Genomic DNA, 17487 nt, shown 5'->3' on the forward strand with positions numbered 1-17487 from the left:
TTTACGGAAAGAAACCAAGGATTAGAATTTAAACGTTTTGGGCAATATGCCACTGTCTTTCAAGTGTTGACAATGACTATTGTACACTGCACCAAGGGGATTAAAAGTAGTATCATTAACAAAATAGCCGTTCAGACATCCAGCACTGAGGGCAGTGACCGCATCGGTAGTTAATTCCAGTCATTTGGGCCCTGTCAGACATTGAGGAAAACAATAAAGTTACCCTAACAGCAATGATTTGAGGTTGGGTGAGTATGGCAATTCACTTTTTGTAAAAAGAGTTCTCACAGAAGCCACCTACAAAACAAAATTAATCTTGTCTGGGTACCAAGGCACATAAAGAGACCAATACATTTATCAAGGAAAGTTCGATAAGGACACCTCTATTAGCCCTAAACCCTTTTATGGCATACCAAATTGGATTGTAATTTTTTTTTTTTGTCTAAAGGGGAGGGCTGCTCTTTCTTTTTTTTTTCTAGCTTAGCCTGTTCGTTGCTTTCAATCCATTTATATCCTGGCATCTGCATCCGTGTCACCTGATTACGCTTACCTGAGAAGTTCGATGTTACGCATTCCCAGACCAATTTTTAGTTGAAGGTGGCCTAAAGCCTTCAATGCTATTTAGCTGTCTGAGAATATATAAACCTGTGCAATTTTTAATTTTTTTTTTTTTTTGAGATTTCTTGTACACCGAGTTTTCATGGATTTCATGGAAAGTTGATGGTGTGTTAACTAGAGGTTTTGCTAAGTGATATGGAGATTCTTTAACCCCAAACTGTAAACATTAATATTACAACTTAGTAGTTCTTTATTTGAATGAATTACAATACAAAATAATAAACATAAAGATACAAGTTTATTGGTATAATACATTTTATATTATAATTAAGGTTTTAAAAGATTGGCTGCTTTATTTTACTTAGGAACGAATTCTAATCTCAATAATTGCCAAAATGTCTCAACCTGAAACATCAACAGATATAAATTAATAATAATAAACTAAAACTGATTTGAACAACTGATTACCTGAATAGGAAAGCAGTGCTGTTATTATTTGCACATGAAAGGTAACCACTAGAAGGTGAGAAAGCAAAGGCTTGGATTTTCCCAAGTTGGGCATTGAGGGAAGGAAAATTGTTAAATGCTGTCGCAGATGGTAAATGGATCTATAAAATAAATTTTTTTATTATGTACATCATATATTTTTTAAACAGTTCGACCAACCATTTTGATCGCATTTCCTTTTTTGTCAGATGCAATCCCGAGAATCTGAGAAGTTGGATTGAAACGAACAGTCGATACAGGAGTCACTAAATTTTCAACCACTTTGATCGCTTTAGGACTCTCATTTTGACCGATTGAATTGGTTTCATAAAGATTGACTATACCGGACGAAGATCCAGTCGCTAAGTATTTTCCACAAGGGGACAGCGCAATAGCTGTACCATTGAGGCAGCCTTCATCAAAAAATTTCCCATGGAATGATCTACGTGCCATATCCCAGATGTATATTTCACCGAGCTCTAAAAAAAACCCCAAGATATATTATAGTGAGTGAGTGCGACATAAAACAACCAGAACTAACCTCCATGTGAATAAAGTTTAGAACCGTCAGAATTGAAAGTGATAGCTTCGACATTTCCGTTCATTGAAAGCGTACTGATCCATTCTTTGGAGTCCGCTGTAAGCAGGTGTATTTGTCCAAACCTCCCGGCTACTGCGATCAATCGTCCATCTGGAGATACCTCAAATATCTAAGACATGGAAAACATTTTCAACACAGTTTTAACAAAGGTATTTTTTATTTTTTTTTTATTTTACGAACCTTCATATTTGACATGCCCATGTTATGATGTGTTGGAATTTTTATGCTTGTGCCTTGTAACATATCGTAACAGTAAAAATGGGAATGGTGCTGAGAGCCGACAATGAATTGATTGCCATCTGTTGAAAACCGTGCGCATCGCACTGGAAACTTGTCGAATTGCACAGAAGCCAGTTTACTGTTGCCTCGTCCATCGACCTTCAATTTTATAGTTTTATTTTACCAGTTTAGTATAAAATTCATTATCTGACTTACTTGAAATATGGAAGCAACTCCTGAAAGCCCGGCAACGAGGGCGACATTCGAAGTTGGATGGAACTCCACAGCCTTGATTATTGGCCCTTCATTCCTCGTTTCAGAGTTTAAACTAGCCAACCGCTTCGCTTCTAAGATACCTTTCATCAGGTAAGTCGGTTTTTCCAGCATATTACCACAAGTCTAAAAATGATTGTTTGTTAAATTAAAAAAAAAAAAAAAAAAAAAAAAAAATTCATTAACAACTCACTCTGAGAATCGCCAGGTCTTCATCTTGATCCTGTGGTGTCTTGTGGTCTAATTTTGCCCAAGAAGGCTCTCCAAACACAGCCTGAAACTTTCTACGGAGTACCTTATGATAATCATCGCTTGGTTTGTAACCAAGTAGGGTGTCATTTGTTCCTTGAGTACGCAGAACATCTTCTACACTAAAGAAAACATTGAAATAACAACTTGATATCAATAGAAATAAAATAAGGTTTATTGTATCCAGTCATAAAATAGGTCTGTGATGTTTTTTAATGGCCAAATTGATGAACCTTTCAGGTATTTGTAATACAAATTTAATCAACAATATAAACCATTTTGTTCTACTACCTGTCGCCCCCACCAATGTAATTTCATCCTCCCAGAACATTTTGATGTTTTTTCTTAAGCCCTCAAGTTCATAGAGATTTGAAGAGCCTGGTGGAAATCTAAGGAATGTCAGGTGAAAACAGTGGGTGGGGTAGCGTATCCAACCAAGCTTTAAAAGTGTTTCTGGGAGTGTTATCCTGGTGGAAAACAACTCCCTTGTGAGTTTAATCAAGCTGAATTTATGCAGTATAGAGACCAAATTCTTTGGATGTATTCCAGAGTTTTTAGTTGTTAACGGTGGGTCACTGAAATTTACTCATAATTTTCCTATATGAACATTGTAAAGGATTCACTTTTCATCCAGTTAACAGTATTTTTCACATGGGTCATTTACGTTGTTTTAGGAGGGAATTGTAGATATGCGGGTCAATAAATTCTGAAATGACAAATATTTCCAGTGAATCTTACATGCTTTGAAACGATCATATGTGATAGGTTAAGTCTCAGCGACGTCTTATGTCGTTGAGTGTGGATTATTTTTGACAAACAATGGACAGTTGTCAAGGAGTGTAGCCCAAGTAGCAAATGATGGAACCACCCCAACCCCTTCAGTCAACTCGTCTGCCCAGGCGGGTGGCCAGCAGACACAAGTGCCGCTCATGTTCTCGTCACCACTGGTTGACTCAACATAAAAGACACTGCTCGCATTTCTCCTTCACACCAGTCGCCTAGTTGAGTCAAGCGTTGCAATGGCAAGTTTCAATGTGGAGCAATTCATTGAAGAATTCTTATGCATATGGAACATGAGGTGTGAAGAGTATAGTGACAAAATTAAAAGAAGTGAAGCTTGGAGGGAAGTAGCACAACAGTATTTGTGAGAAAGCGCCCATTTCCTAATTTGATAACAACGGGTAAACCCACACTTTTCTTTACTGGGTTTCTTCCTTTTTTGCTTCTCTTTTTTCAGAAGAGCAAGCATGAGAAGTGCTCCTGCTTCCTCGGGTTCTAACATCTTACTGACCTCCCGCTGGGAAGAGAGGTTGATTCCAGAAGTTGTCTGGTGGGAAACTATTAAAGAAAGAATATTTATACGACAGTTAACTAGTTGCGAGTCCGGGCAAGTTAGGCTATGGTTGTTTTGGAATATTTGTTTTCCAATGAGAGTGTTTATGTTGTCGGAACCATTCGAGCGTTCAAACCAGTTTGATTTTTTTGGGCGTTCTGATGTTCAATTTAGACAGTTTTGGTCACCATGTATATAGATAAACTGATTAGTCTTGTTTTTGAGAATCGGTGTCTGTGGAACATGAATGACAAAAAATATCACAACAGAGATATTTCTCAGCCAAAGTGAGAGAAAGTCTCTCAAGAAATCAACACTAGCAATAAGTCATATTTGGTTAGTGGTCATAATTAACCATATTAATTATTGTAATGAATAATTTTTTTTGTCTAAGTTTTTTGGTTGAGACAAAAAGTTAGTGTCACGAACGAGATTTAAACCCACGACCCTTGACTCATCTCAACCTACAACCATTCGAATTTTCCCTCTTTTTGCCATTTTTCAAATTTCATTTTAATTAATACGGTCAATTATGACAGCTATTCATGGATTAATATGCATTTTTTTAAGGGACTTGCAATAAGTTTGAAACTCTCCCTTCTTGTCTCTTGTGGAAGAGATTAACATGCTCTGTTTTCCCACCACCTATCAACAATAGTTTAATCAACAGACTTTCAAGAAAATAAAACTCATTAAGTTCATCCATTTTGCTGGGAGGCAGAAACGTACTATCAGAGAATGCGCTCAATGTAATCACCTTGTTGAAGATTTCGGATTTACTCATCAGAATTCACATCCATATGAACTGTAGCCTTAATAGCAAGAAATAACAAAGCATCATTAATCAACAAAGAAGGAAAAAAAGCCGAAACGTAAACCTTGTCTACTGCCCAGTATGTCAGTTCAAGTATGAGACCAGCCTGACAAGAGCTAACTCCAAGAAAAAACTCCCGATAGATACTTTTCTCGCAAAAGACTAACCGAAATGCAATTAGAATTTATCTGGTGAAATACCCATACGAAAGGTTTATTTGGTTTCATCCTGCATAATTTCAATAGCCAAATAAACGGACCAAACAGTGACAAATTTTGGCTGATAGCGTGATCAGGCATCGATATTGAAGAAATTACAGGTTCATCACTGCAGATCTCACAGAGAAATTTTACAATATTGTTTTTGCTTGCATGTTATATTACAAAAAAAAAAAAAAAAAAATCAGCCTTACGTGAGAGGCAGCAAATCATCCTCGTCTTGCCATGCAGGAGGTCTAGGTGAGGCGAGAGTATCCGAGAAGTCAGAATCAGCTGTGCCGTCATCTTCCACACCGGAGTCGCAGTCAGTCCGACCCAGGTTACGCAGCATGAAAGATGCATCGCCCAGGACTAATTTCTCCAATCTGAATAAACCAGAATATTATAAAACAACAGAAATTAAACGTATACAGAAGGAAAAACAAGAGACTAACCTTTCTTTTTCCTTATCGAGCATTTTGTTGAGTTTCCTCTTTCTCCTGGGTTTTTCACCGTCTCCTGCGTGTTTGCGTTTTTTCTGAGCGGTTTCTCCTTTTCCACCTTCCATGGTTCAGCAGGAAAAAATAACTTAAGAGGTAGGAAATCGAGAAGTTATTGTTCGACTGGGAACTTGACCAAAAGGAGGTTAATCTCCCTGCTTCTGGTTATAAGACAATCCACCACCTAATCCATTTTCAAAACAGAAGTTTTTTTCTCTTTATTTCCACGAAATCAACATGCTTTCTGGCAAAAAACGATTAAATATTAATTATTTCAAAAATTACAATCCAGGTTTTTGAAAAAATTCCAAGGGATAAGAAATAAATTCAGTGTGACGTTTAACGACCACGTGCGTCACCCAAACACAAACCAAAAGTTCAAATAAACTACAAAAAATACATAGTCAAATAAAAAACACAAGAAACTGAAGCACACACAACTGTGATACGTACTATTAAATAATAGAAACACATAAAATGCCTCAAAGTTGAAAATTTAACTGTTAATGAGTTTTACAAAGTATAGATTTTTATTTTATTTTATGTATTTTAAAGTTACAAATGGGCTTAAAGCCCCCTTACAAGTTCATGTCTTAGAAATAAACTTAGTTTTATAAACATAGTAAAATAATAGTAATAATTATAAAATATATAAAAAAATAATGTTTAGTAAGTTTTGTCATTTTATTGTATTTAAGCATTATATATATCCATATACAAAAGATTTTTTCCCTCTTTTTTATAGATATAGTATAATGATTTATTAATGCCACAAATATCTACAATGCGGTACAATTTAGTGGTCTACTCCATTGTACTACATCTTCAATTATAGTTATAACGTGTGGTGATTAGTGACCGTTAGTCGATGATTATTCGGAAATCGTGAGATGCGGTCTGGTGTGATGTAGGTTTCAGAAAAACATTTTATTTATCGTGCCAACGTTTCGATCTTTATTGAGGTCATCTTCAGGGCCTGGGATGTACAAACATTGTTTAAATTTTTTCCACATCCTACATGTATTTGTTAAATTTAAACAATGTTTGTAAATCCCAGGCCCTGAAGATGATCTTAATAAAGATCGAAACGTTGGCACGATAAAGAAAATGTTTTTCTGAAACCTACATCTCACCAGACCGCATCTCACGATTTCTGAATAATTATAACTAGAGTTGATATATGAGTTATAAGGCGAATTTCAAAGAAAGAAAANCAATAAAGATCGAAACGTTGGCACGATAAAGAAAATGTTTTTCTGAAACCTACATCACACCAGACCGCATCTCACGATTTCCGAATAATTATAATTATAACTATAGCTTGCCAAAAATAAAAAAAACAATAGGGCCCTTAGCAACCGAAACAGGGCCTCCCGCGGCGAACCCCGGTCAGCCGAAAACAACAAAATAAAATGAAGCCTCGTGAGCGTCAACAGGCCAATTGGATGAAATAGTAAAGAATGAACTTTACGATCAAACTAAAACTTTTGGCATTTTTATTGCAAAAACAGACCAGGACTTGCTTCGGTTTGAAACAGTGTCTCATTACCCAACTATGCAGTCCGTTGGGAAGAATGAATCACAGATGTACCATGATTTGGCGTGAAACCGTGCAAAACTGGTAGTCGTGCCGCAGTAGTGACTAGTGCCAAGGTGATTTACTATTTCGTGAGTTGGGTCAGACCCAGAGATGAGAAGTCAGTCGCAACCTTTACCGAATAACTACTTGCTTGACCATTGTATAATCACTGAGGAAAGCCACGAGGCATAATTAAAATGCGGTTGGGAATTTCTTCAAATCCTCATTGGAATATAGCGTAATTACTGTTTGGAACTGTCGTGAATGCTTAGTTTTTTTAAACTACTTGTGTTTCGAGAGGTTGCACGCGCTGAGTTTCCTGGTGTGGAACGAATAAGACGATCAGTTGCGCACTCGAGTCTCTTCGTGAAGTTTTCACGAATGGAAAATTCGACAAAGGGAAATTACTACGTCGTGAGCCCAAGGTGTCACGTATACGACGTACATCATAGCATAATAGTTGAGTCACGTCTGTACAACCTATCGGATCTTTCTTGCTATCTTGGAAGCCATAATTTTTAACAACGTCCGTGAACAAGCCTTTTATATATAATAATGAGAAATCCTCAGCCATTTTGTAAAGAAACAGACAGAGGTTAATTATAAAAAAGCTCAGGAATAAATTTGCTAATTACCCTCACGTTCTCTAGAATTCATGATTTATAGCTTTTCTAACCTATAAAAATATTCCTTTAGACCATTATTTGTTCAGAGAAAGCATGTTCTAGCGGGGTATTTCCCAGCACAGCTTATTGTACCAAGTACAGTTCAATTGACTCGATATTTCTTTTATGGAATAGTAGTCAGTGTCTGTCATTGCTTCAATTTTATTCCTCGATCTTGATATCTTAGGTTATGTCTCTATTGAGCATATATAGTCCTATCACTTCTTTGAGTTTTACCCTTTCTAACTGCAGCTATGTTATTGCCAGATTTGATCAGGGTTCTTTAATCGTAGGTTTATCACGTCTGGCACCTTTGGCGTTTATCCACTTCTTATATTTATTTATTTCTTCGGTGGGCCCATACTGAGATGGAGGATTTACTATTTGTCCTTTTTATCACAAGTATACGTTATGGCATGGCCTTGAAGTCCATCTGTTTTGGAGAGTGTATGCGTTCACCGACTATTTTGGGTGCGATCACTTTTAGGACTGATAGGCTGTCTGATCGTATGAGGATTTTTTTACCTTTTAGGATATTCTAGGCGTAATCATCGATAGCATGTTTTGAAAACGTTTGTGGATTCCTCCTCCTGCCTTTTGGATGCACTTTTCCTAGTCCACAGTTCAGTTCAATTGACTCGATCCTTCAATTTAAGACGTAGTAGGTCATTGACTTTTATTGGTGCAATTTTTTTTCTCGAGTCTTCTTAATATTCTAGGTTAAGTCTCAATTGATTCGTGGATAATTTGTTCTGGAAGTTTCTTTCTCTTCATCGCATAAGTTATAAGTTGGATCATTATTGTTGGTGTTTTCTCAGATGCCAGTGACCGATTATAGCTCTATCACTACAACCCCTTTTCTAATTAGCTAGTCAGTTTTGGTGAAGGTTCTCATGGGTTTATTGCGTCGTCCACTTCTTGGTTCTGTGCCGATATACGGCCTTATAGACCCTCCTCTGGCCTGTGCCGGCTTGATTATTACCCAGAATTCTTTTGTGCTCTGGCACCCAAGACTGTCAGGTTTTGGATGCATTCACTGATTATTTTGGGTATGACCTTTTTACATACTAAAGTTTTGAGAACTTCTTGGCTGATCGTATGAGGGTTTTTTTTTGTCAGTGTAACCGTATTAAAATATTCTGTGGTTATATTTCACCTTGATAGAGCTAGGTGTATTTTGCTAATGAGATTGGTTTGTACTGCTCATAGGGCATAGTCAGTATTTTTCGTTCCATATTATCTTTTTACAGATAAAAACCAAGGAGGTTTGTATTCAAATATCAGAGGTGTTTTCTCAAATGTCAGTGACTAGTATATAGTCCTGTCACTCCACTGAGTTTTACCCGCTGTTTTGAGAAGATTTTTTTAATCGTAAGTGTCCTGGCACCCAAGATATTTTCAAATTATTGTGTTTGGCAAGGTTTTAGAGATTTTGGATGTGACTTCTTTATGTACTAGTTTTTTTATGGCTGCTTGGCTGTTTGATCTTATGAGAATAACACGTATTTCGACTTGAAAGACCGAGTTGTACTTCCTTAAAGAGTTTGACTGCCCATGCTTTGAGATAAACTGAGGTGTGAACACGTGGTTGAAGGATCGTAAGAGCAAGGATCAAATTGATCCTTATGTCGCTGGAGTCCGGCTGTTTCACGGGTGGCCTCCTTGACTAAGTTATCTGTTTTGGTATTCCAAGTTTTTTTTGACAAATAAAACCATCAAATATTTAATGGTAGAAAGGAAAAATGATTTGTTCTACCAGGAAGTTACAACTACTAAAATTTATTATTTTAGTTCCATTATCTTTTCCGAAGTTTCTTCCAACAATATTTTAAGGAATCGTTCCCGGATCGTGTCTTCTTCCTGTTTCCAGATAAAAGATATAGTTTTGTGACTGTTTTGGTAGGGAAAATATTTAAAAAAAATGTCGCTGGCTCTACTTTTGAAAAATCTGCCTCTCCTCAAAATCTGACACTCAAAGCATTAAAAGCTCCATGAAACATCATCAAATCTGCTATTTAACTCGAAGAGTGATTGTTTTCTTCTCAAGTAGATGGTCTCAACCCCGATTTAACCTGTTTTCAGAATGCTGTAACCTTTGATTTTTCATGATTGATTGTAAGTCCCAGCGATTGGAATATTTCATCAACAATATAAATAAAATGGACAAAATTCTACTCTGTCAAGAAAAAGTAAAACAACAGGGGACTTAGAACACAGCCTTGCTATTAAATGATACGTAAACGTTTTCGGAGCACATACCATTGCACCATAAAATGAAAAATATGACATAACAGCAAAAATGGTATGATTTAGGGTAAAACAATTCCAAAAAATTCTAATTATAAAATAATAATCATAAAGGGGGCGTCGGTGGCCGCAACGGTATAGGCGTTGACACGGCGCTTATCACTGTAAGGTAAAGGTCCCGGGTTCGAATCCAGCGGCCCTGCATTCGAACTCGACATACTTACAAATGGGCTTTTTTTCAAAAACACCGGCACCCCGAGGGTTGATATAACCTCTGCTGTTGCGAACCCTCGTAAAAAAAACAAAAAATAAATAAAAATAAAGGTTAGAACAAAGTATTTATCTTTTGGCAAATGAAATTATTCTATGATTGGCATGTTCAAAGTTGAGAGAGCCTTTGATGTCAAATCTATGCTGGATTTCCAAGCAGAAAAGCTGACCTAATAAACTTTACAATACTGTATGTGAAGTCATGCTTAAGTGTAGGCTGTGCTAACAAGAACCCAGGAAGCAGTTGGGCCAAGGTTGCTTTCGGCTTTAAGTCAAAACAATTACTAAATTGGAAAATGTGCAAATTGTTGTGTTCAAAACACAATGATTTGTGTTCATATGTTTACAATTGTGTCGAAGACGAGCCAAGAATGCCATATTCATCCTCGGCGGGTCTTAACCGGGTCTAGGAGATGAAAAACGCCTTGAAAAAAAAGGTCGTCACGGGTCAAGTCCGAGCTTCACGTCCTCAACTCTAACAAATGACAGGTTTTTTACACTTATTAATAAATCCGACGTGACTTTGTTCTAGCATATTTCGAAATAGGGGATTTTAAGATTCCGAGATGCTCGTCCGAACACAAGTTTCGGGCTTATCTGTTTCTACCTCCGCGGAAATTTAAATTTCTTCTCAGCTGACTCATCTCCTAAGCTGACCTTTGAGTCAATTGAGCCGGTGTTGTACGATGTATCTTAATTAATTTAACGTAGGGATTCAGTGAGGATCATTTATTTAATTATATTTTTAAGTCATGATTTACCGATACTTATTGCTAATTTTCAGTTAATTTGTCAGTTCTACTAATTACTTGCCAATCTCAAGGTTTTTAATATAGCAACCTCCAGACATTTTACTCCCAGCATATTTACAACTCTTTTAGTCCTATCACTTCTTTGAGTTTTACCCTTTCTAACTGCCNTCTCCTAAGCTGACCTTTGAGTCAATTGAGCCGGTGTTGTACGATGTATCTTAATTAATTTAACGTAGGGATTCAGTGAGGATCATTTATTTAATTACATTTTTAAGTCATGATTTACCGATACTTATTGCTAATTTTCAGTTAATTTGTCAGTTCTACTAATTACTTGCCAATCTCAAGGTTTTTAATATAGCAACCTCCAGACATTTTACTTCCAGCATATGTACAACACTTTTCATCGTCTTTAATTTGTGATATCTTTTTTCATGACCATTCAGAAGGAGTCTATGGAAAAGGGTTGCCACTAAAAGCATTTTTTTTGGTGAACCTTAAGATACTGCATTGTATATTCCCATTTCTGAAAGTCATTGTTTTCATTGTGCATTTTATTATTATTACCATAAAAATTTGCCGTGTCTAATTGATTTTCCATTTTCCGTTCAAAAAGAGGTTTTGCGATCAGTGTTGATATATGAAGTACTCTTCCAAACTCTTCTAACCCACCAGGAAATTTTAATAAAATTTTGGTATACTAGGTCGAAAAAATTACACTTGTCCGAAAATTCTTAACAATGGGCCTTTGAAGCTGAAGAAATATTTGAAGAAATTAAAATTTTTTTTTTAAATAATATTTTTCTCTCCCTTTTCTGTGCATGTATTTCATGCATATTATATATAAGTATTATGTTTCTTTTTATATCTAGGGTAAAAAAAATGCTGTGGAGGAATGTATGAAATAAAAAGTTTGTTAGGCAGCCCAGAATGTGAAAATAAGATGTAAACTAAAATCTGAAGAGTGAAGAAATCTTGAAATGCATAATGGCGGGGTTTGGCATTTGGAAGGGTTAGGGTTAACTAACCCAACCCTAACTTTACACAACCCAACCCTAACCTTAACCTAACCTAAATCGGCTCTAACACTAGTCCTAAACTCGCGGATCTCGTTACTCAAGAGGCAAGAGGGTGGCGGAAAATATGGGGGAGGATAGCACAACTATGTCGGAGAAGTAGGTGGAGGGTTGGTGTAGATGGGATACAGGATCGGTCCAAATATAAGTTTGTTTAGGCAAGCCAGGATTTGTGAATAGATATGAAAAGTATTGGCACTATGCTTGATAATGTTAGGGTTAAGGTTATGATAGTTGTTGAAAGGTTAACTCATCTACCCTAACGTACGTCGTCTCTAACGCTAACCCTCATGTTTCGGATCTCGTCGTTCAAGTAGCAGGAGAGTGGCGGAAAATACGGAGAGAATAGCCGTGTATCGGAGGGTAGAGGATGTAGATGAGGAACAGGTTTGGTCCGAGCATACTGCTCTGAGCCACTCCTGCTCCCATGGGGCAATATTCGTTGTACTCGTAACAATCATTCTGAACCCTGAATCAAGGAATGGCTTGAAAAAAGAAAGCAAATTCAGTTACTACTCTTGTGACGTATTTTAAGGTCATCATAAGGGCAAAACTACCTTAAATATAGATTGACATATTTATGTTTCTACAGGGGATCTCAAATTTCTTTTAAGCCCCGACACATAATACTGAAAACAAGAATTGTTCCGTTCTGTAGGGGCGTAAGATTATGTACGAGGAATTTGGAAAGACACCTTTTAGTTTATACTTTGTCTCTTTCTTATGAACTTTGTTGTTAGGTCTAACTAGGACATCATGTAATTGATATTGCTATGGGAAGCTATTAAGAAATAGAAAATACTTTGAAATAAACCTTATTCTCTGTATCAAACTTTCCAGTTTTCTTTAAAAAATAAGTGGTTGCGACTTAATCGGCGAAATCGTCGGGTCGATGGTCTTTTTTTCTATGATACGCCTCCATATCCTTGGGCCTTCTTTCTCTCTATTATGCATATTGGCCCTGGGCCTTCCTTTCATGTCGAGGCGACTTTCAAAATTAGGCCTACTGCTCTGAGTTGTTGAGCTGTTGAAAGTTATATTATATTTACGAGCTTGTCTGCCCGATAAAGACACGTTTTAGGTTTAAACCAACCTCCTTCACACGTGAAATTATTCGAAAGGGAGTATTTACAATACTGCTCTAGGAAGAACGTGATGTTTATGATGGCATCGTGAAAGCGCGGGGTCCAAAAAAGCAGAAAGAATAGTGCAGCGGTTTGAAATAGATTGTCCAGATATACTTCTGTTCGACAGATTTCTCAACAGTACAATTTCATCATTATTATTCTGGTATTGTGTGAATTTTGATGACCTGATGTCTCTATAAACATCACACACATGTATTGTAATATAAAAATAGATATTGGCAGATATCATACATTTTATATCATTTAACTGAAGAACCATTGTTGTAACCCAATTAGACGCAAGGACTAATCCTCTTAGGTCGCGAGCCCAACTCGTCTTCAGTCGTCTAGTGGGATTATAAGGGTAGTTTCTATTGGATAAGGATTGACCTTTTTTATTTCTATTGGATTGGGATGAAAGGAGAGTTTATTGTAGAAAGTGGACAACGTTTTGGAGAAATATGTTTTGTACGAAAGGGATTGTGAGGTCATTGATCTGTCAATGGTTCTGATGAATTCGGATTGGTAAGTCTATATTATTTGAATGTTGGAAGGTTTTGCGGTGCCCCACAGTTAGGCCACTGTCCCGTTTAGTTTTATATATATATATTATGCAGGGTGGGCGACCAAGACCTGAGGGGTTAAATGCCTGGGTAGACTCGTACAACATCCCTAAAAGATCCGGGTCTTCGTCGGCTCACGTGTCCTGCATAAACCTCTTGGACTTGTTCACAAACCCCAAAATTTTGGACCATTTTATCTCGGGGAGTGATTTGGTGATGTCCTCTCCTTCAAAGATTTCAAATCTAGACCTAGCATACCTATCACCCTCTGCGAGGTAGTGCTTTGCCGTTTCTTCTTTTATTTCGCAGAAGCGGCAAAAGGGATCTCGTAGGGTGATATGTGTGACAGTAGTCTGTACCGTTTGTTTAATGACTGTCGTTTTAGTCATTGTTTCCTTTCCTATTGTTTCCAGTTTAGCATTGAGCATTGAGTTTAGCATCTTGATGGAACCCAAGGTAGGACCCAGTTGGGATGGGAGTATTATTGAGGAATATTGTAGGACGGGTTTTGCTTCGAAGGGTGCTTTTGCTTTCATTAAGCTTCATACGTCAATGTTTGCTCCACTCGGGTATTTGCAGAACATGTGCCTGGAGCTCCTCCGAAGCAATCGTCGGATCGGGATCAGATGATATAACAGCTGAGTCGTCCGCAAAGGGTGCAAGAATAGTGGATGGTGAAGTTGGGATAGCGCAAGTACGCCGCCCTGAGGTAATACCGGTCCCAGAGGACAATAGTCGGAGTAGGACGATCCTTCGTAGCCTCCGGTTAGGTAGGACCGAAGGATTAGGCGGAGGGTGTGTGGATGCGCTTTAGTTTGTAAAGGTTTCATTCATGCTACACTCGATCAAACGCTTATGACAAGTCAAGAAAGGACACAGTACATTTTGTGATTGAGACATGAGGATATGCGGTTCACAATGCGAAACCACGATGGGTCGTTTTAAACATGAAAAATAATATGTGTTAAACACATTGGTTTTGTATAACTTTATTACATGTGATTTTACAATATTAATAAATTATAAACTAGTAATATAGGACGATAAAATATACACTAAGAGGTGAAAATAGTATCCACCTTTAATAGGTTAGGGCTAAATAAAACATTTTTTTTTAACAAGGGTATTTCAACTATAAGGTTATATGAACCTTTGGGTGTCGGTGTTTTTGAAAAAAGCCCATTTGGAAGTATGTTAGTGAAATCCAGCGGCCCTGTATTCGAACCTGGGACCTTCACCTTATAATGATGAGCGCTGTGTCAACGCCTAAACCGTTGCCGCCATCGTCGCCTCAACCACTTGTCCTGGTGGTTTGATTTTTTTAAGGTGAATCATTTTCAAATTTGTTTGAGTGATGGTTTTGAGCTGTACAAATTCGGCTAGAAACATTGCATTGTTGGAAGATGGAAGAAGTCGAGCGTATGTGGCTAGGGGGCTTAATATTCCTAGGTCCGAAGGTCCATCGCTACCAATGTACTGGAGGTTATTCAAGACGGCATGGATCACGTCGCCATCGTTCGGAAAGATGATTGTTTCGAATACACTTCGTAATTCGATCTGTTGCGATCAAGCAACGACTTCAAAAAGTTAGAAATAGTTTACCCAAAGTAAGGCGAAGACCATCAGAAGGTGGATTACGTGCGAGAAAGCCTGCCACCGTGTCCAGAACTTTTCTCAAGGCACGGAACAGCTCGATTAAGTTTCGCAAGAACTAGTCTGAGCAAGATTGAACTAAAATCTAGTTTTCGGATGAGTCAAGGTTTTGTTTGAGGTCTTCTGACGGCCGAGAGAAGTTTTGGAAAAGACAAGGAGAGCGATACATCCCCGCAACATTTTCACTCCTCAGGCTATGGAGGTGGTGGTGTTATGGTTTGGGCAGGCAAATGCTCATGGAATGCCGAAGGTCATCGGAATGAATGAAGGTCGCCCAACCTTGATCTTCATCGTGGGTTCCCTAATAACTGAAAGATAGATTAAAAATGTGTTATCAGAATAAGTTGTTCCTTATATGCCATCAATTGGCGACGGTTTTATTTTTATGAATGACATCTAGGGTCGTTGGTGACTACTTGCATCTGGCTTCATTTCCACGTTCGGAGTGGCTGCAAGCAGTCCCGACTTAAACCCTGTGGAATACCTTTGGGACCAATTATCAAAGAGTGTAAAAAAGTCGCCAAGTTATGCCCGAGAATTTGCAAGAAAGACTGGCCCTGTTCGAGGAATATGAAAATATATAATAAATAAACAAAACTCCATTCAAAACATCATAAAATCGATACCACGTCGAATGCAAGCGATGATGAATGAAAAAAAGAGGAAATACTACGTACTGAATTTAATATTTTCTTCCTTGTTTCCACAGAAACATTTTTGGCAAAATTGTTTTATTCTGTTTTTTATTTAGCTATATATTTTTCTATACAAATATCCAGTGAACAATAAAGAATAAAATATATAACCATTGCAAAACGAGGGTGGCAATTTTTTTGCTAGCCAGTGTAGTATAGACAATTCGGCCTCTTCCTTTCATTTATCATAGTATTAGAAATAGGATTTATAGACCGTAATAGAAAGGAGTTTCATCGATCTCATTGTGGATCGAGATAAACAACTGCGTAACCTTATTATTAGTAATAATTGCTAATCCTCTCTAATCGGCCGCAAGATTGGATAATCACCTGTGGCAAAAAGTTTCACACGTGTGGGACCGTTTGGATTATTTATTCTACCTTTCGGTCTGATTCTTGCAAAATCGTTAATTTTATGAGTCTTATTTCGCAAATAGGATCTTACGAATGTGCTATAAAAAAGTCAATTCAGATATTTTTTGTTTAAACATCTATCAACAATGGGCGATTGTGTTGTGTACCATAATATGTTGATGGTCAGCAGTTTAAAATGGAACATTTCGAGTAACTGGGATTTTTCTTTTGTCGTTTTTAATTTTTAAACGTTAAAATGTTTTACAAGATTTTTAATTTTGAAAATGATCGGAGCGCAAATAAGGCGACAGCTGATGGAAGGAATGAACTTGGTGTCGGAACGGTCGCCATGTTGGTCGTGAAGTTTTTAAAGAAGTCCACAGAAGGCCAAAAAGCGTTGAAGATATTTGGCACTTTGGTGCGTGAGAAGCCGCATTTAGGCTTCCAGGAGAGAAAACCTGTGAAGGACCCTTCGCAGATCAACACCCCAGCTGAGTCGATGTTGCACGAAGCCGCTTTGCTACCAGCCAATCCGCATATCAGGCTTTCTTCACTCTTCAGATTCTCGTTGCACAATTCGCTTCCAGATTTGCAGAATGAGTCGAGACAGTCGGTGTTTTTAATAAGTGTTACCACGTGGCCGACGAGCTTCATCGACTCGTATTTTGAGAACACCGAGTCCTTTTGCCAACCGACGACCATGCACAGGTATCTCATAGCTTTTTGTAATTCGACGGCGAACATCATACTATTCGGATTGCCAGCGGGTAAATACCGTGATACGGGCTTCAAGAGGGATGTTTGAAAAGGCTTTTTAACTTCGATGACGATAATGTCGTTGTGGTAGATCCCGTAGGTGAAAAGCCCCTGTGAAAAGTTGGGATGGACGTAAAACATTTCGGGGACGCGGACTTCGAAATTTTCGCTCACACCGTGCCTGTCGGTTCTGCTGATCCCGCCGATCAAACGAAATCCGCTCGGAGCAGGAAGAAACAAGTCGCCTGGCTTCGCTACGCATTTACCAGCTGTCATCGAATACCGGCTAGATATTAGAACAGCCGCACAGACCAGAGCTCCGTCGATACGCTGCAAGCCGAGTAAGAACGGGTAATCTTCAAGCCTAACGCGCATCCCGATATCTTCGGTTATTTGGATAAATCTAAGACTGATATTCAAACTAACTAAATTACCCAATAAAAAAAGTACTAAATACATCTTCATTCTTAGACTTTTTACAGGTTTTAATTCATTACTAAAATAAAGTAATTTAAACTAC

General features: G+C 37.8%; 2 protein-coding genes across 2 annotated transcripts; both read right to left on the reverse strand.

The window, feature by feature from the left end:
• Positions 1–778: 778 nt before the first annotated feature.
• On the reverse strand, positions 779–5390 carry LOC106665558 (U3 small nucleolar RNA-associated protein 18 homolog). Its single transcript, XM_014392052.2, has 9 exons — positions 5186–5390; positions 4946–5116; positions 2331–2508; positions 2081–2263; positions 1826–2023; positions 1586–1754; positions 1225–1523; positions 1027–1166; positions 779–963 (listed from the first exon to the last, which is right to left on the reverse strand). Exons 1-9 carry the CDS (start codon positions 5296–5298, stop codon positions 939–941), a joined length of 1476 nt encoding a protein of 491 aa, XP_014247538.1. The 5' UTR covers positions 5299–5390; the 3' UTR covers positions 779–938.
• Positions 5391–15558: 10168 nt separating this feature from the next.
• LOC112127213 (snake venom serine protease HS112-like) lies at positions 15559–17342 on the reverse strand. The gene is made up of 2 exons (XM_024227784.1): positions 16541–17342; positions 15559–15635 (listed from the first exon to the last, which is right to left on the reverse strand). The coding sequence occupies exons 1-2, from the start codon at positions 17340–17342 to the stop codon at positions 15559–15561; spliced, it is 879 nt and encodes a 292-aa protein (XP_024083552.1).
• Positions 17343–17487: the final 145 nt, after the last annotated feature.

The sequence above is a fragment of the Cimex lectularius genome, unplaced genomic scaffold (assembly GCF_000648675.2).
Source record: "Cimex lectularius strain Harlan isolate CLEC.00 unplaced genomic scaffold, Clec_2.1 scaffold114, whole genome shotgun sequence".
NCBI classification, from domain to species: domain Eukaryota; kingdom Metazoa; phylum Arthropoda; class Insecta; order Hemiptera; family Cimicidae; genus Cimex; species Cimex lectularius.

What these genes read in the sequence shown, in the direction of transcription:
- LOC106665558 (XM_014392052.2), bottom strand. Translation starts at nt 5,298, where the DNA reads ATGGAAGGTGGAAAAGGAGAAACCGCTCAGAAAAAACGCAAACACGCA. An exon ending in GAGTTGCTTCCATATTTCAA is followed by an intron (nt 2,024 to 2,080) that starts GTAAGTCAGATA and finishes ATAAAATTGAAG; the next exon opens with GTCGATGGACGAGGCAACAG. An exon ending in TGGGCATGTCAAATATGAAG is followed by an intron (nt 1,755 to 1,825) that starts GTTCGTAAAATA and finishes TCCATGTCTTAG; the next exon opens with ATATTTGAGGTATCTCCAGA.
- LOC112127213 (XM_024227784.1), bottom strand. Translation starts at nt 17,342, where the DNA reads ATGCGCGTTAGGCTTGAAGATTACCCGTTCTTACTCGGCTTGCAGCGT. An exon ending in GGCGACCGTTCCGACACCAA is followed by an intron (nt 15,636 to 16,540) that starts GTTCATTCCTTC and finishes GGTATTCCACAG; the next exon opens with GGTTTAAGTCGGGACTGCTT.